The sequence below is a fragment of the Desmodus rotundus genome, chromosome 2 (genome assembly GCF_022682495.2).
Source record: "Desmodus rotundus isolate HL8 chromosome 2, HLdesRot8A.1, whole genome shotgun sequence".
In the NCBI taxonomy this organism is placed as follows: domain Eukaryota; kingdom Metazoa; phylum Chordata; class Mammalia; order Chiroptera; family Phyllostomidae; genus Desmodus; species Desmodus rotundus.
In genome coordinates, this window is record NC_071388.1 from 168,006,114 (window position 1) to 168,026,472 (window position 20,359).

The following is a 20,359-nucleotide window of genomic DNA, read 5'->3' on the forward strand; positions in this document are numbered from 1 at the left end:
TTACAAAATTAAATATTCAGTAAAATACTAGAAATGTTTCTTTCTAAGTGTTATACAATAAAAGCTTATGTTTAAATGTCTTTTCCAAAATGTTTTCCTTGTTCACTATCAACATTTTAATACAAGAACCCTAGTTCAAAAGAACTGGAAGCTGCTAAAATGGTTTTTACAGTACTAAAGTGTATTGCCTATTCCTCTAAACATCTGAGTTCCAGCAGTGTTTTCCATCATACCAGCAGCACTTCAAACAATAAATCTACATCTGTTCTAAATATATATATGTATATATATATGTATGTATGTATGTATATCTCCTAAGCACAGAACAAATGGAAATGTTTACATTTTAACCACATCAGCAGTATAGCATTCTCTATAGTAAACTGTAAAGCATTACATAAATGTAAGTTATTAGTATTAGAAAGAACTTTTTATCTGAACTATCAACAATACAGAATATAATTTTCAATATTGTTCACTGTTTCATTATGTGACATTTAATTAACTGCTTGCTAGTGATACATCATTTCTTTGGAATCACTAAAATTATAACATTCCTATTTAACGTATTTTTATTGCATTTTAAAAAGGATGTATCCTTTGAAAATTTTTATTATTATACTATACATGAGAGAATACAGCACTACAATTTAATGTTTTTTCATTGTTTACTATAGCTATGTTGTGGATTGCAGAAAGAGAAGTTATGAACATGAAACTGATCTGAAAGCGGGCAAGCGGGCAGAGGGAAGGTGAAAAGCTTTGCAAACCTTCCAAACTTGTCCTTGCTGGGGAAGCATTGTAATAAAAAGAGAGAAAATTACGTGTAAACAATAATGGTCAAGCTATAACATACGTTTCAGTAGAGAACTTATGCACTGAAGACTGAATACCAAAACAAGATTAGAACTTAATGGTGCTACAATTTTAAAGGTTTTCTAATTAGCAAGTTGTAGTATACAATAGAGTCACAGAGTTTATACTACTCATATATATTTAAATACTGTCTAAGGGTACAACCATGTCAGTTTCTTGGTATTCTTTCTGAATCAACTTAAAATATTTCTGGAAGGAAAAATATAGACTACATGCAACTATAAAAATAGGAGCAAAACCGTGAAATTTTACATACCTTAAAAAGAAACGGTAGCCAAGAATAAGAATAAATCGTTATTGGATGACTTGCACTTCAGCTCAAATTGAAAGTATTTTTCAAATACCACCTAACTTCCTTCCAAGCCAAATCATAAAACTCAATGGAAACATTCCTATATTTTCCAAATGGAAATAGGAATGCAGTAAGAACTCTGCTAATTCTCACACATAATTAGATACAACAAAATTAACGTCAAGAAATTTAGAACTTCGTAATCTTTAATGAAACTGACACAAGGCTACTATGTAAATCCCATTTCAACATCATAATATTAAAATATATCTGACTTTTCCTCAGAATAGACTATTAATACATTATTTCTTATAAATTAATCTTTTAATTAATCTACTTCCAAAAATATTATGCTAAAAAAAAGAATAACTAAGAACTACATAACTGAGAATTTATCCCAATAAAAATAGCTATAAATCAGCATTTCCTTACATCAGTGATATAATAAAAACCAAGTTTCATAAACAAGACTGAGATAGTGCAGAATCCTAAACTGATTTCAAATTATGTTGGGTTTTTATGATATACACTATCTTTCACATTCTAATTACTTAAAAAGTCCGCTATCCATTCTAATATTAGTGATTAACAAATAATAAACATGATAGTCTACCATACCCATTTCCCATTACAAATTTTACTTTGTATAAGGATTTAATCAGATAACTAAAAATATATGTTGAGCAGCTCTTCCTTCTTACACTGAAAACAAAGAGAATGTAATTTCATTTCAATGGAAAAATAAATGGTTGTATAACCTCCTTTCCTTGGAATTGATTTACCTTTCCCCCACACTGCTCAGTAAGCTGTATCTAAACATAATAAATTGAGAGACAGTATGCCATAAAGGTTAAGTACACAGATTCTGTAATAAGACTAACTGGGTTTCAATCTTCACCACTTACTAGCCACGGGGCCTTGACTATATTACATAACATACCTGAGTCTCAGTTTCTTCATGTATAAATGAAGAAATTTGTACTTACCTCATAGGGTCATTACGAGGATTAGAAGAGAGATAAACAATGTACAGATTGAAAAAAGGGGCTGGCATGTAAGTGCTCTAAAAATGTTACGTGTTGTTAATAATACCTATAATAATTATAATTACCCAAGTACAAGTCTCATATGAAAAATCACAGCCCTAGCCGGGCAGCTCAGTTGGTTTGAGCATCACCCGATAAGGCAAGGAAGGGTGTAGATTCGATCTCTGGCCTAGGCACAAACAAAAATCAACCAACGAATGCAAAAATAAGTGAAAAAATAAATCAATGTTTCTCTCTCTCTAAAATCAGTAATTTTTAAAAAAAAAATTTAAGTATAATCACATAGTCTTTATCACAGTATACAGAACTAGCAATAATGACTACAATTCCCTCTCCCAATCACATATTCCTTCATTTACCTTAAATCTAAACATACCAAACTTCTTGTACTTATATAGAGAGTTCAGCCCTGACCAGGGTGGCTCAGTTGCTTCATCATCCCTCAAAGCAAAAGCTTGCAGGTCAGGGCACATGCCTGGGTTGCAGGCCAGTTCCCAGTTGGAGCAAAAGACACCTGATCGATGTTTCTCTCCCTCTCTCTTTCCCTTCTCCTCTAAAAAAATTAATAAAATATTTTTAAAAATAAACAATGACTTGACTAAAAGCTAACATCTATATAAATACATCCTGGCAAAGAGCCATACTTAATAATTCAATTAAGAAGGATTCCCTATTATATGAAAGCAGCAGAGCAAAATTCCAACTAACCAGATGTCTCAGTTTATAAAGATCACTCTTCTTCCCCACCCTAACTCATTTTTCATTTTGAAAAATTGAGGTATTTCATGTTGAGGGCAAAGTAACCATAGACAACCTATATTTAAGAACACAGCCTGCAGTTGGTACAACTGAAAGCCTATCTGATCCTACTACAGCTACAATACTATTAAAATATAATATTTATTCTTATTCTTAAAAGTATCACCCTTCAAAGTACCACATTTAAGAAAATGATATATAATACTATATCTAGTTATCAAAACATTCTACACTAATACAGTATGACAGGCTTACCAAGAAGATTAAATCAAAAGATTTAACAAATTACCAATACAATTAAATAAGATTTGAGTACTTCTTCCAACCCCATCCTCCCAAAAAAGAAAGACTATGAGGCAAAATTGCATGTAAATACCTGAATCTTATAGCCCTACTTTCCCATACAAAAAAGGGAACTATATCTAAACCACAACATTTTTAAAAAATCACCACCCCAAAACCTTATTTATGTTTTACTTTCACCTTGACTCAGAATGCTTTCACAATGCATAAAATACTGTAATTTAAAATTCTAGTACTGAAAGCAAATTTAAATATTTATACACTTAAATTTCCAGTTCAACTCAAAAAACTTACTATTTAATGTGACAGATAAAATTATACTACTGTTACAGGAAATACTTATAATTATTAAAAACTCTACCTGAGCACAGTAGATCACAACCCATATGACCTTAGGCAAGTTGCTTAACCTCTGAGCCTAGGTTCTCTAACCCATAAATTGAGGATGCTACAAGGATGACAACGACATGCTTAATCGAGTTGGTTTTTCAGATTTTTAAAAGACAACATGCGACACTAGCAAAGTTTGCGGAAGATGGCGGCAACATAGGTGGGAGCGGAATCCACTTCCCCTCAGCGCCAGGGAAATACCTAGCTGATCTGAGGAGCAGAGCGAACAGCCAACAGTATTCCAGCATATACGAAGATCAGAGACCAAGGATAGAGAACATTGAAAGATCTGACGGTGAGACAACAAAACCTGGAGTGCTGAAAAGACTAGAGTTAGACCGTGTTAAACACATAAACGTCACCTCAAGACCAGTGAGCACAGGAGAGTAAGGAGACAGCACCACCGAATCCCATTGGCATTCTACCATAGAAGTTCATATCATAAATCCAGGGAGTCAGAACAAAGCAATTTAAGAAGCAGAGGCCAACAAGAAGAGCCTCACAAACAATGGGAAGACAAAGAAACAATTCCCAAATGAAAGGAAAGGAGGAAGTCTCAGAAAGAATACTAACCGAAAAAGAGGCAACTCAACTATCAGATACTGAGTTCAAAGCAATGGTCATCAGGAAGCTCACTGAGCTCTCTGAGCTCAAAGAGAACTACCAGAAACTACAAGGAAACTACAATGAACTCACTGCAAACTATATAAACACGAAAAAGGAAATAGAAAACATCAACAAGAGCCAAGAGGAAATGAAGAATACAATTTCTGAATTGAAGAACACAGTAGAAGGAATGAAAAGCAGACTTGACGAAGCAGAGGATCGGATCAGCGAGCTGGAGGATAAAGTAGAAAAAAACACCCAGAAGGAGCAAGAAAAGGAAAAGAGGCTCAGAAAGAATGAAGAGGCAATAAGGGAAATGCAGGACAACATGAAACGTAACAATATCCGTATAATAGGAATACCAGAAGGAGAAGAAGAAGAGCAAGGGATAGAAAACCTGTTTGAAAAAGTAATGATGGAAAATTTCCCTAATCTGAGAAGAGAAAAAGTCACCCAAATTCAGGAATCACAGAGAGTCCCAAACAAGAGGAACCCAAAGAGACCCACTGCAAGACACATCATAATTAAAATGGCAAATTTCCAAGACAAAGAGAGGATCTTAAAGGCAGCAAGGGAGAAAAAGGAAGTAACATACAAGGGAGCCCCAATAAGGTTAGCAACTGACTTCTCAATGGAAACGCTCCAAGCCAGAAGAGAATGGCAAAAAATATTCCAAGTACTGAGAACCAGAGGCCTGCAACCAAGACTACTTTACCCAGCAAGGCTCTCAATCAAGATAGAAGACCAAATAAAGAGTTTCCCAGACAAAAGAAGTCTAAAAGAATACAGCTCCACCAAACCAGCTCTGCAAGAGATGCTAAAGGGACTGCTTTAAGGAAAGGAAGGAAAAGAGAAAGACAGAGGAACACAGGTAGGAAATAATGGCAATGAATAACTACCTATCGATAATAACCTTAAACGTAAATGGATTAAATGCTCCAATCAAAAGACATAGAACAGCTGAATGGATAAGAAAACATGACCCACACATATGCTGCCTACAAGAAACCCATCTCAGGACAAAAGACTTACACAGACTGAAAGTGAAGGGCTGGAAACAAATTTTCCAAGCAAACGGACAGGAAAAAAAAGCAGGGGTAGCAATACTCATATCAGACAAAATAGACTTCCAAAGAAGGGCCATAAAGAGAGACCCAGAAGATCACTTCATAATACTCAAAGGAAGAATCCACCAAGAAGACATAAACATTGTAAATATATATGCACCCAACATAGGAGCACCCAAATACATAAAGAAAATCTTGGAGGATTTCAAGAAAGATATTGACAGCAACACAATTATAGTAGGGGACTTTAACACCCCACTATCAAAAATGGACAGGTCTTCCAAACAAAAGATCAACAAAGATATTGTGTCACTTAACAATACCCTAGAGGAAATGGACTTAACTGATATATACAGAGCTTTTCATCCCAAAGAAGCAAAATACACATTCTTTTCAACTGTCCATGGAACTTTTTCAAAGATAGACCACATGATAGGACACAAAGCAAGCCTCAACAAATTCAAGAAAATTGAAATCATATCAAGCATCTTCTCTGACCACAAGGGTCTGAAACTAGAAACCAACCCCAAGGGTAAAAACCCAAAACACTCAAAAACATGGAGACTGAATAGCATGCTATTAAACAATGAATGGGTCAAGAACGAGATTAGGGAAGAAATCAAAAACTTCCTGGAAACAAATGAAAACGAACTCACAACAACCCAAAACCTATGGGACACAGCAAAGGCAGTCCTGAGAGGGAAGTTCATAGCAATACAGGCCTACCTTAAAAAGATAGAAACAGTTCAAACAAACAACCTAACCCTATGCCTACAAGAACTGGAGGAACAACAACAAAGACAGCCCAGAGCAAGCAGAAGGAAGGAAATAACCAAGATCAGAGCAGAACTAAATGACATAGAGACTAAAAGCACAATTGTAAGGATCAATGAATCCAGGAGCTGGTTCTTTGAAAACATAAACAAAATCGACAAGCCTTTAAGTAGGCTTATCAAGAAGAAAAGAGAGAGGATCCAAATAAACAGAATTAGAAATGAAAGTGGAGAGATTACAACTGATACCACAGAAATACAAAGGATCATAAGAAATTACTATGAAGACCTGTATGCTAAGAAATTTGAAAACCTAGATGAAATGGACACATTTCTAGAAAAATATAATCTTCCAAAACTGACTGAAGAAGAAGCAGAAAACCTGAACAGACCAATATCAGCAAAGGAAATTGAAGCAGTCATCAAGAAACTCCCATCACACAAAAGCCCTGGACCAGATGGTTTCACAGGAGATTTCTACAAAGCATTTAAGGAAGAACTAACCCCTATCCTTCACAGACTATTCGAAAAAATCCAAACTGATGGAAGACTCCCAAACTCTTTTTATGAAGCCAACATCATCCTAATCCCAAAACCAGATAAAGACACAACGAAGAAAGAAAACTTCAGGCCAATATCGCTGATGAACATAGACGCTAAAATTCTCAACAAAATATTAGCAAACCGCATCCAGCAATATATTAAAAAGATCATCCACCATGACCAAGTGGGATTCATCCCAGGGATGCAAGGATGGTACAATATTCGCAAATCAATAAACATAATACATCACATCAACAACAGCAAAGACAAAAATCACATGATCATATCAATAGATGCGGAAAAAGCGTTCGATAAGATACAGCACCCATTTCTGATAAAAACACTCAGCAAAGTGGGAATAAAGGGAGCAGTCCTCAACATAATTAAGGCCATATATGAGAGACCTACAGCCAACATCACACTCAATGGACAAAAACTTAGAGCTTTCCCACTAAGATCAGGAACTAGACAAGGATGCCCTCTCTCACCACTCCTATTCAACATAGTATTGGAAGTCCTAGCCACAGCAATCAGACAAGAAAAAGCAATAAAAGGCATCCAAATTGGAAAGGAGGAAATGAAACTGTCACTGTTTGCAGACGACATGATAGTGTACATGGAAAACCCTATAGACTCCACTCAAAAACTACTCGACCTAATAAATGAATTCAGCAAAATAGCTGGATACAGAGTCAATACCCAGAAATCAAAGGCATTCCTGTATACCAACAACGAAACTGCAGAAACAGAAATGAGGAAAAAAATCCCATTCGATATAGCAACAAGAAAAATAAAGTACCTAGGAATAAACCTAACCAAGGAGGTAAAAGACCTGTACTCAGAAAACTACACAACACTGAAGAAAGAAATTAAGGAAGATACAAACAAATGGAAGCATGTACCATGTTCATGGATTGGAAGAATTAACATCATCAGAATGGCCATACTTCCCAAAGCAATTTATAGATTCAATGCAATCCCTATTAGAGTACCCATGACATATTTCACAGATATAGAACAAACATTGCAGAAATTCATATGGAACCATAAACGACCTCGAATAGCAGCAGCAATTTTGAGAAAGAAGAACAAAGCAGGAGGGATCACAATACCTGATATCAAACTGTATTACAAGGCCACTGTAATCAAAACAGCCTGGTACTGGCATAAAAACAGGCACATAGACCAATGGAACAGAATAGAGAGCCCAGAAATAAACTCAAACCTATACGATCAATTAATATTTGACAAAGGAGGCAGGAGCATAAAATGGAGCAAAAACAGTCTCTTCAACAGATGGTGTTGGGAGATCTGGACAGCTACGTGCAAAAAAATGAAACTCGATCACCAACTTACGCCATACACGAAAATAAACTCAAGATGGATAAAAGACTTAAATATAAGCCGTAACACCATAAAAGTCCTAGAGGAAAACATTGGCAGGAAAATCTCAGCCATTCCACACAGCAACATCCTCACAGACATGTCCCCTAAAGCAAGGGACATAAAGGAAAGAATAAACAAATGGGACCTCATCAAAATAAAAAGCTTCTGCAGGGCTAAAGAAAACAGCACCAAATTACAAAGAGAACCAACAGTATGGGAAAACATATTTGCCAATGATACCTCAGACAAGGGCCTGATCTCCAAAATATATAAAGAACTCACACGACTCCACTCCAGGAAGACAAACAACCCAATTAAAAAATGGGCAAAAGACTTGAACAGACACTTCTCCAAGGAAGACATACAGAGGGCCCAGAGACATATGAAAAGATGCTCAGCATCACTAGCCATCAGAGAGATGCAAATTAAAACCACAATGAGGTATCATCTCACACCAGTCAGAATGGCCAACATAAACAAATCCACAAACAAATGTTGGAGAGGATGTGGAGAAAAGGGAACCCTAGTGCACTGTTGGTGGGAATGCAGACTGGTGAGGCCACTGTGGAAAACAGTATGGAATTTCCTCAGAAAACTAAAAATGGAACTGCCCTTTGACCCAGTAATTCCGCTGCTGGGATTATACCCTAAGAACACTGAAACACCAATCCAAAAGAATCTGTGCACCCCAATGTTCATAGCAACACAATTTACAATAGCCAAGTACTGGAAGCAACCGAAGTGCCCATCAGCAAACGAGTGGATCCAAAAACTATGGTATATTTACACAATGGAATTCTACGCAGCAGAGAGAAAGAAGGAGCTTATACCCTTTGCAACAGCATGGATGAAACTGGAGAGCATTATGCTAAGTGAAATAAGCCAGGAAGTGAGGGACAAATACCATATGATCTCACCTTTAACTGGAACATAAGCAATAGAAGAAAAAAGCAAACAAAATATAACCAGAGTCATTGAAGTTAAGAACAATCTAACAATAGCCAGGGCGGGGGTGGGGGGTGGGGGCGGGGACAGTGGGTAGAGGGGATTACAGGAACTACTATAAAGGACACATGGACAAAACCAAGGGGGAGGGTGGAGAGGGGGGAGGGAGGTGGGTTCAGCTGGGGTGGGGTGGAGGGACGGGGAGAAAAGGCATACAACTGTAATTGAATAACAATAAAAAAAAAAAAAAAGACAACATGCACAGAAAGTGCTTATTCTGCTGCCTGGCACATAAGGACTTAATAAGTAAGTTCTAAATAATTATCTTCTATTTTAAAAATAAAACTCTTCAAAACAGATGGATATTTAGAGTGAGTTCCCAGTTATCAAAATAAGATTTCCATTTAACTAATTCCAGGCCAGTATTGATCGTCAATTCAGTATCTCCAAGTTCATTTTTTCACGAAACACAAATACAATGTTATCATCAAAAATAAAGAACAAATATGTTACAGGAAACCATGTAATATTTTATTCAGGCCACAAAATGTCTTCCAATAAAAACATCAACACCAGACTTTATCTGAATCACATCAGGGAAGGAAAGTAAAATATAAAATGTGACCAATTTATGCTAGGAAAAGGAATTTAATTTTTACTCAATAAGGAAGAAATATCATAGTTTTTAAAGCAGGCTTTGCAAAATTGAAGGCATACAGAGACCAAGATTTTCCGAGTCTTCAACAAATTGCAAATTAATGTCTAAAGGAAGGATGTATACCACCTAAAATCATGGACTATAAAAGCAACATACACCCTGGCTGGTGTGGCTCAGTGGATTGAGTGCTGACCTGTGAACCAAAGGGTCACTGGTTCAATTCCCAGTCAGGGCACATTCCTGGGTTGCAGGCAAGGTCCCCAGTGAGGAGGCATGTGACAGGCAACCACACATTGATGTCTCTATCCTTCTTTCTCTCTCCCTTCCCCACTCTCTAAAAAATAAATTAAAATCTTAAAAAAAAATTTAAAAAGCACCTTACCTATAGTTATTTTATAATTTTAAAAAGAATTAGAGTAATACAGTGTGAAACTTTTCAATGAATATTGGAAAATCTATCAGGAGCAAAACAAGCCTCAAATTCTAGTATGAGTGGTTAAATTTCCAATTTTTTTCTCATATTTACCACCTATATTTTGACCAGCCAATCTGCTTTGAACTTCCCCTTGAGCTTTTGTAAGTGAAAGAAAAAGAAAAAAGTAATAATCCACTATCATAGTTTGGATTAAGAGTCTTGATAGAAAAGTACACAAAATTATTGGAAATGCTTTAAAATTAATGTAATTCAGCAACAACTACCTCTTAATTAGAGCCAATCATCACAAATTTAAAGATATATACATTAGATTTTTAAGCATAACTTTTGAAACTATCATGAACCTAAGAAATATTTCAACCCATTTTATATTTCAAAACTCATTATTAAAAATTTTATTGATTCAAATGAGTTATTAATTACTACTCGGTTCACAAGCTATCACTGTCACTGTTGTCCTTAAACAGTTTTCAGCTTCTAATATACAGAAACATCTCAGTTTATAAAAAAACGTATTCTGTTATAGTTTTTTTTAAATGTTGTATCTGGTCATATTTTTACTATTCTAAAAAAGTTGCTCTTTAAAGGACTACTGAAGAACATACTTCTGAAAGTTATTTTAGTTCTTTTGTACTAGCAGTAAGTAAACTGTAATTTCAGATAGTTAAAAGGAATAGTTAAGAAACGTGTCCTAAAAATGGTCTTGGGCTAGATCTAATAGTCAGCATTCACTGTTTCAAGCCGCAGAAATAGAATAACATTAGCTAACTAATAACATTTACTCACTTCTCCCTCTTACGTTACACACTATACTAGCACTTTATATAAATTGTTGTATGGTTAATTAAAGAGTATTCCACAATGTGGAATATGTATTTAAGACTGCAAGAATTAGACTCAATAAGGGCATAGTTTAAAGAACAAAATATATATATAATTGGAGCATACCAGAAGCTGAGATCAAGTAAGTACCACACAGATGGTTTAGCTGGGAGAGAGCATACGTGCAGCCAGCATTCCAAAAATTTAGCTACACCCCAGAAAACAAAATTAAAATCACCAGTGAACAATTATCCCAGAAAGAAATCAGAGGTGTCAATAACTTGCATTTTACTTATTTTAATGGTTCATAATGTCAGAACTACTTCCAGGGCTTTTTCTTACTCAGTATGTTTGGGTCAAGATCCAGATGTGTATATTTTTTAAAATCTTCCAAAATTATTATGTATTTTACATACCTAAGAACCAATGGTCTCCTCAACTTACAAATAAAAAAATTGTAACCCAAAAAGGTTAAATAACTTATCCAAAGTTAAAAAAGTATCAGAGCTTTATCTAGAATCTACTAGCTCTCTCAACCCACAGGATATACTGCAAGTATGGAAAATGATAACGAAGTTTAGAGGCTTTATGCCTGGCAAAGAGGACATTAGCATTCCTAAGACATTTTATAACTTGTGTATTTTGTATCTTTTTTTTTAATCATCACAGGAGGTATCTTTATTGATTTTAAGTGGGGGAGGAGGAAGAGGAGGGAGAAAGAAAGAGGGGTAACATTCATGGGTTGCCTCCCACACTCGCCCAAACCAGTATCCTAGGTATGGTCCCTGATCGGGAATCAAACCCGTGAATTTTAGGTGTACAGGACAACGCTCCAACCAACTGAGCCACTAGGCCAGGGCTTATTTTGTATCTTTATATATTCGACTGAACAAAAGTTCTGGTCTCTTAAATGACTGGCTACTCCTTGTCATCGCCTGGCTGAAGCTTGTGTTCATACTTAAAAGTCAACACAAATATAACTATCTTTTCCTCCCATCTCCCACAGACTGGAATTTTTAACCCCCTTCTCAAGACTCCCACAACCACACTTACACACTGCACAATCAGTTAAATATCTGTACATTGCTCTCTCCTGCTAAGATAAGGACTTGTTGTCACTGGAAACTGCATCTTAATGTACAAGTATATTTTCCTGTATCCCAGAAGATATTCAATAAATGAAGAATAAATGAACGAGTGAAAAGGAAACCCTTAATATTTGAAACTAACTGAAATAGCTTATATGACTTATAAAATAGTTGTAAAGATGCAGTTTTATTGCTGTTCAGTATCTACAATAATCAATTATGCAATAAGAAAGTATTTTCCAGTATAGACTCTTTTACTTCAAATAAGAGCTTCCTTTGAAAGTGGCGCATGTGCACCTCACTTACAAACTAACAATTCAAAAGCTTATGAAATAAGACTTATTTAAGTAAAACATTTCAGTACAATATTTGAAGAAATGATTAATTTTCTCATCACTATTAGATCAAGTAAATTTACCGAAGTCTAAATACAGTATTGCAAATTTCCAATAAGATCAAAATTGAGATGATTTTACTACATTTACTAATCAAGGCAATATTAAAACCAGTCAACAAAAAAAACACACCTGGGACTAGAAAAGAGTACTACTAATTCAGCCAAGTCCAAGACAGAAAGAAACAAACTTACTAGGCATGCTCCCTTAACTTCATTTCTTATATTTCATGTTGCAGGGTTATTCAATGTGAAATTGTTAACATTTGACTAGAATTCAAAATGCAAAATAAATAAAACTATATCCAAAATTTAAGTTAAAAACAAAATATCCCCAAGTGAGGAAATGATTGCATGTGTCCTTAGAATTAAGATAAATGCTATTTCACTGTTTTTTTCTTAGTTTACACCTTCCTTTCTGCTTTATATGCATTCTTCCCCCAGTTTAAGCAAAATTTCCAGTTTATTTTCTTTAGTATTACTCATATGGTTAGTATTTCAGCTTGTATATTTTAATATGTCAGAAACTAAATTTTAAAAACAATCACAAAGGAAAAATGTATAAACATGAAAAGTAAATATAAATATATTTTCCTAAAATTGTTTGAATAAATTGAATTTTAAAATCCCGAATTCTAAACTACTTCTCATTTTAATACAAGGCTAAACAGAAGTTTCCATTAATAATCACTCTGATATATTGATAGTATAATCTTAATGTTTCCACATAAATCCATATAAAGTTCAAACAAAAGTAATCTACAGTAAAGAGGAAAGTTAGTTCTGTAATATAATTACTTATTTCTTTAAGGTTATTATGTCTTCAAAAATTTATCTCCCACAAAAATTTCACTAATGAATATAAATCTAATGGCAAAAATAATTAAGAGATCAGATTCAGGGCCCAAGAAAGAAAGGTGCCAATTCAAATTCTTATTTTCTAGAGTAAGAACTGGGCAAATTACTTAACCACTATAATTCAATTGCTCTATCTATAAAATAGGTACCTACATCACAGGTGTAAGGACAAATAAAAAATTCCAAATACTTAGCATATAGCAAGGCCTCATTAAATGGAAGCTGGCATTACTTTTATTACATATTATTTTTATTACGCTTAAAGAGATGAAACTATTTAATTCTAGTAACATATAAAACATGCATCTAATGAACCTGACCCAAAATTATTATTGAAAGTTTACTGAATACTAACATTGCTAGTAAATTATCCAACAAGAATATGAATTATTTTTTTCAATCCTCCTAACCAGCAAGGACAAGAACTTTCAACACGAACAAACTTTTTCATCTGGGCCTCATTTTTAACACTGGATGTAGCTAGCTAAGTAAATCCACTGCTTTTATTTTCATAAAATGTAAGTATACATGCAAATGATTAGGACCCCAATTTCATTTATATGTAAACTGCACCATGCTTCTTCTTCAATTTTTTCAAAGAACTTAATTTAATCATAATATAATACTCATGGCACATGTTTGCAATTGCACAGAAAAGGGTATACGTATATACAGCTTATTTTTAAAAGTGGGAATAGGCAGGCAGAGAATTTTTGAAGTTACACATTTCTGTTATGTTTTAGTTTTTGACAATAAACATGTGTTATTTTTGTAATTATTAAGAAATTTTAATATTTAAATTACTTAGCAATTCCAAAGAAAACACAAGATAATCTATCATTGTCACTTCAAAAACTAAAAATAATTTTTTTCTTCAGTATTCTTCTCCTTACCTACCATCCAGCATAACAATTTTCAAATCCTCATTTATACAAGCAGCTTCCTTAAAAAATGAAGTTACAGCCTTGGCCGGTGTAGCTCAGTTGGTTGGAGCATCATCCCACGCACTGAAAGGTTGTGGGTTCAATTCCCTCAGTCAGAGCACATGCCTAGGTTGTGGGTTCAATCCCGGGTCAGGGAGCCTACCCATTGATGTTTCTCTCTTCCTTCCTTTCTTTTCCCTCCCCCCACCCTTCCTCTCTCACCCTTTCTCTCTAAAAGACAATGGAAAAAAAATGTCCTTGGGTGAGGATTAAAAAATAAAAAATAAAGTTACAAACAGACACAACATATTTATTGTTTAAATAAAAAATAGATTATTTAAATTCAGATTTATGTAAAGAAAATGTTTTATTCTGAATGTTTAAGGCTCTTGATAATGAAACCCCACTGCAAGAAAAAAAATCTTACAGTGATAATAACTTATTAGTCTAGAGCACACCACAATCCAATCCTTAGAACCTGATTGACCAACGGAGAAAAAGAACATCCTAAATGAAGAGAAACAACATGAAATGGAGGATTGAAGCTGGACGCCCTCCCTTTGCCTTGCACTGCACCTCTTATATGCATCTTTTTTTCCCATTATATAAGCAGATGCCAGCTGTAACTATCACTGTTACACTGCTATTCTATTAATGTTTTTTCCTCATGAAATAAATGTATCCACAATCATGGGAATAGGGCTGAGAAAAAATACTGCTCTAATCAAACAGTAAAAATGTGTTGAAATCTGCAAAAATATTCCATGTAAAAATAAGTTTGGGTACGTCTTTTCTGTCCTGTAGAGCTGAGATAATTTAACAAGAGAAAAAATAGGCAAGCACTGACTGAGACCTTTTTGGTATATAGAGTTATCAAGTTCATGTTGGTAATGGTATAGGAAAAGAAGAGAAAAAACAAAGAGTAAACAAAAAATGTTTTAAAACTCAACAAAAATGTTTTCTTTTGGAAGTTGTGGATGTGTTTGCTAAACTGCAGTCCAATTTCAGAAATACACATGCTGCCCAAAAGATTGCTGAGACTCCTAAATAAACACTACCTTACATTTACAGACATTTTATTAAACAATTTTCACATTGTTATAGTCCTTTATCTTCACAAATAATCCAGTGAAATATGCAGAGCATAACTATCCTGTATTATGGAAAACTAACCTTAGTTCAGTTACTGTCTAAAATGAGCCATAACTTCTACCCTGCTACTTCACAATGAACTTCTAAAGATAACATAATCAGAGCTGGAATCAACTTTAGTGTTCCATTCACAGTTACTTTTCCCCCATCTAACCAATGAGGAGAAATGAAGTTCAAGGGAGTCAAGACACCTACTCAATTTTAAAGAACTCTCAGTGACAGGCTGAAGATTGGAATGCCGGTCTCCTAACTTCTGGTCTGATATTCTTTGCCACCACCACCACACTGCCTGCCATGTCACATGAACAGATGTAAAAGTAGACTTAAAAAATATTAAAAATCACTACATAAGGTCTAGAAAAGGGAAGACATTTTTAATAGAAAATAAAACTTTAAAGAATTCAAAAACAAATATACTTAAATGTAAAACAAATATACTTAAATATAAAACCACTTTCATGCTTTTCCCCTAAAATCCTCCTTCATGTGTCCCCGATTAGACAAGTGCCTTAAAATTTCCATAACCTGTACATATTAAGATCTCAAAAACTTTCCAACTGATATTTTTTTTTAATGGAAAGCATTTTTCAGTAGACCATGTTACTTTCCCCCTAATGAGCATTAAAGCACATTACTCTTTTTTTTTTAATCCTCACTCAAGGATATGTTTATTGATTTTAAAGAGAGAAGAGAGGGAGAGTGGGAGAGGGACTGGGTAGGGGGGCTGGAGGGTGAGAGAGAAACTTTGATGTGAGAGAGAAATATCCATCAGTTGCCTGCTATACACACCCCAAATGGGGATGGAACCCACAACACACATATCTGCCATGATCCAGGATCGAACCCACAACTTCTGTTGTACAGACAATGCTCTAATCACCTGAGCCTCCAGACCAGGACTAAAGCACACTATTCTTGATTATAGGTCACTGAACTATTTTTCATTCTGTGTACTCACTAAAATATTCCACTGCACACTTCCAATTAAAATAGAGCAAAGTAATCAGATCTGACTATCTAATGCACACATGCATTAATTAAAACATGATAACTGATTAGCAGATATGTATTATATGGTGGAAGGTGGTTTTTTTTTTTTGAGGACTATAAGAGGCTGAGATTGAAAAGATTATGTGGTTTATACTGTCATAAAAATGCAGACAGCATGAACCTTATAAACACATGGTGAGCAGATCTTACTCAATTTTTTTTGGCAAGATTTTTGAACAAATGTTTCAATCCCTAGCCAGCAGGGAAGACACACCAATCTTATAGACACCTCTATATAGGCTGAAAGATTCAAAATCTATCTGACGTATTTGTATGCAGAATTACACAAGGAGAGCAAACCCAAATCTACTGTTACTAAAACTAGAGCAAGATCATATATATACACACATACACTTATATATGTTAAATATATATTAGATATTATATTATCCATTTTAAACGGCCTAAATGAAGGCCACATGGACGAGGTAAAAAACCAAAGTACTGGTCACATGGCATAGTAAGGTTGTGTCTGATTCATTAATTCTTGGTATCAGAAATCCTTGTATACAAATACAAGCACCTGATTTTTTAAAACGTAGCTTTGTAGTAAAATGGGTAGGTAATTACTATTATTATACTAGTTATTCAAAAATAAGCCCTGGCTGGTGTGGCCCAGTAGATTGAGCATGAGCCTGTGAACCAGAGGGTCACCAGTTCGATTTTCAGTCTAGGGCTTATGCCTGGGTTGTGGGCCAGGTCCCCAGCGGGGGGCTTGCGAACAGCAACCACACACTGATGTTTCTCTCCCTTTTTCCTTCTCTTCCCCTCTCTCTAAAAATAAATAAAATCTTTAAAAAAAATGAATAACACTGTCACTGCACAATCAGGCAAGGTAGACAAAATGTTTCTCAACAAACACAAACTATAACTGTGTTAAGTGCTAAAATACAACATTTTAATAACTCAAAATATCCAACATTTAGACATACTCAACTCATTTTAAATTTTGATAGTTCAATTAAAACAAGAGCCTGAAGTTTCTCAAAAGAGGAAGTGAAATATCCCTCTGAGAAAAAGCAGTGAACTGGAATTACAAAAATTCAAATGCCTAGAATTCAGTTTCATTCTATTTAATTTATAAATGTGGAATATGTAAAGTATGAGTGCATTTTTACTATAACAATGTTTAATGAATGCTTAAAAAAAGGTATTTTGCCCAATTACCCAAATCACTTTTGATGTTACTCTCACTTCCTCTTCTGGAAACCATCATAACCATTTCCTTTAACCACAATACCACAGGTCTAGTAACTTTTAGTAATGTTTAGTAATGCTCGTCTCTTTTGGATAAAGTTCATATAGGAGTCAATTTCCAAGTTTGTTAAGTAGTGAAATCTGACAATAAAGTTCAGGTCAATGCAACCTCAAAGTAACACTATCTAAAATCAAATTATTCGCAACCTACAGAAACTTATAACCAAGACTCTGGTAAACACAGAGGGCTTCTTTGTAATGACGCTGAGCCCCTGCCACATAAAATGTTAACAAAATGAGTAGGCACTTTACTCTCCAGCCTGCACTGGATTTAGAGGCAATCAACCCTCTTTCATACAAGGGTTATGCCTATCCTCATACAAAATTTTTCACCATTAAGCCAGGGCAGTATTCTCCTTTAGAATTACAGTGTCTGCAACAAATTGTTGAAACAAACCAGTTTTATACTTGAACCCCATGATATAAATTTCAAAAAAAATATGCTTATTTCAGCAGCCCTAATTTACAACCACTGTAGTTCTATTGCTATAAACTAAAAGAAAATATTCATGATACAGTAAAAAGCCAGCAATAATAATTATGAAGATATGACATCAAGTACACATTGGAAACTCTAAGTATCTATAGCGTACTGAAAATATCTCTTCGTTTTCTCTTTATCAAATTCTTTAAACTTACTAACCTTGTCTTACAAGAAAAAAGACCTCGGTTGTTTTCTCCTAAGATAAATTAATATATATTTGTTCTATCTTTACATCTATTTTTCTTAACTCCAACTCAGGCTAACATTCCTTAATCTGCTGAAGCTATGTGCACACTTTCAATGGGCCTATTAGCTATGGCGACTCAAATTAACTGAATATGCTATAGATCAGGGGTAATAGCAATATATTTACAGTTTTTATTTTGTACACACATCAAACTTTAAGAAAGGTGTTTTGATACTATCATATAAGGTTGGAAAACCCATGACGAGGCGGAGTAAAGAGGGGAGGGAAGGTTGTTATTCCTGTTCTAGTGACTCACAGCCCAGAAGTATTTCAGAAGAAAATCGCTTCCACCCTCACTTCCCCCTCCTCTTCACCTTCAAAATGAAATAACTGCCTATCGTCAACACGCGCTCACATGGCTCTTATCTAGCAATCTAAAATAAAGTGGCAAAGTGAAGGGGGTGTGGAGTTCATCCTGATGAGCCAACCCCTTCCCACGTTCGCACACTTACGCACCAAAAAATTAGGGGAAAAAATTGCTATAATCTCCGCCAGATTCTTACCATTCAACCTCAGTCACGGAACAGCCAGGTTTTCCTACCCCCACCCCAATCCTGTCCACCCCCCACCCCCCTCTCCTGCCGACCCCCGCCCGGGGGCCAGGGCGCTGGGGAGGAGGCGGCAGCGGCGGCGGCCGGATCCCGCCGCGGGAGCAGGGAAATGGCTTCTCGCTGCCTCCGGCCGGCCATAGGGCCGCCGGGGGAGGCGCCCGGGACTCCGCGTTAGGCCGCGGCGCCTCCCGGGGACCCTGGCCCGGGCCCGTGCCGGGCCCGCCGCTGCCGAGCCGTGATTTCCACCCAGGGCGCCGCCCGTCCCCCCCCCCCGCCCCGCCAGCCCCGCCGCCGCGGCCTCGCCGGCCCGTGCGCACCTTCTTGATGTTGTACAGGCGGGTGAGCATGCCGACGCCCCGGTCGTTGAGGATGGTGAGCTTCTCCGCCAGCTTCTGCTGACTGGGCTGCAGCACGGAGCGCGACATGGTGAAGGTGGTGGTGGTGGTGGTGGTGGTGGTGGTGGTGGTGCCGACGCCGCCGGCCTTCTCGCACCCGGTCGCCGGCCCGCGGCCCCCGCAACCTCTCTGGGGCCTCCTCCCCTCCCGCCCGCGACCTCCGCCTCAGGGGAGCGCGCCCATGGCCCTGGCGCCCCAATTCCGCACGGGTGACAGAGCGAGCGGCGGCGGACGCCTAGGGGCCCCTTCCCCCGCAGCCTCCTGCCTTCTGCCCGCCGCCCTTCCGTCCCCAGCCCCCACCGAGCCGCCTTCCCGGGCTCCTCCACTAGGTGTGGCGGCGGCGGCGGCGTCTCCGCCGGCTGAGAACGAGGCCGCTTCCCGAGCCCCGGACTGAGCGCTCGGTCACCTGACCGGCCGCGCCGGCGCCCTCACGAGGCCGGACGGGGAACTGCGCCTGGGGGCCCGCTCCCTTCCTCCTCGCCGAGCTGCCTCCGGCGCGCCCCTGACCCTGCCCGGGCCGCCCCCGCCCCTGTTTTCGGCCCTGGAGCCCTAAACCCCGATCGAGTTGCTGGGGCCGTCGCGCTTACGCTCGTCCCAGTTCGCCCCACAGCCCCCTCCTTCAAGTTTCCAAAAGTTGCCTCCCCGCACCACCGCCCTAAAGAAGGCAGCAGAAGCCCGTGGGTGGGGTGGGAGGAGGGTGCTGGTTTCGGGAGAGTTTCGCCCGAGAGTGGGCTGGCGGCTCCACGCTCTTCTCCCCCCACTGCGTGCCAGACGCTCCCCGACGGACGCCGCAGCTGTGCTCGGCGTAGTGGGCATCGCTGCGCCCCATCCCCTCCCGGCTCCCCCTCGGGGAGGTTTGGGAGACGGAGGTCGGAAGCGAGGGCGACTCCAGTTCCTGAGATAATCCGAATCCGGAATTTGTCGACGAGAAGCACCCATCCGGAGAAGACGCCAGGGTCCCTGGCATGAGGGCGGCAGAAAAATAAATTCTTGCTTAAAGAATGAAGGAACGCTCCCATTTTTTTCTGACCTTTACCCCAAATGCCACCCGTCTTGGA

At 37.5% G+C, this 20,359-nt stretch overlaps 1 protein-coding gene across 4 annotated transcripts in view; it reads right to left on the minus strand.

Annotated features, from left to right (window-relative positions):
- Positions 1 to 19,907, minus strand: part of NCKAP1 (NCK associated protein 1) — a 107,771-nt gene extending 87,864 nt beyond the window's left edge. The window contains exons 1-2 of one of the 4 annotated variants that reach the window (XM_053918832.1): positions 19,224 to 19,907; positions 771 to 788 (exon numbers count right to left, since the gene is read on the minus strand). In XM_053918832.1, the coding sequence (XP_053774807.1) occupies positions 771 to 788; positions 19,224 to 19,331 (126 nt within the window). In that variant the 5' untranslated portion in view covers positions 19,332 to 19,907. The remainder of the gene's footprint in view (positions 1 to 770; positions 789 to 19,223) is intronic. The other 3 variants (XM_053918831.1, XM_053918834.2, XM_053918833.2) reach the window with 3 other exon arrangements.
- Positions 19,908 to 20,359: the final 452 nt, after the last annotated feature.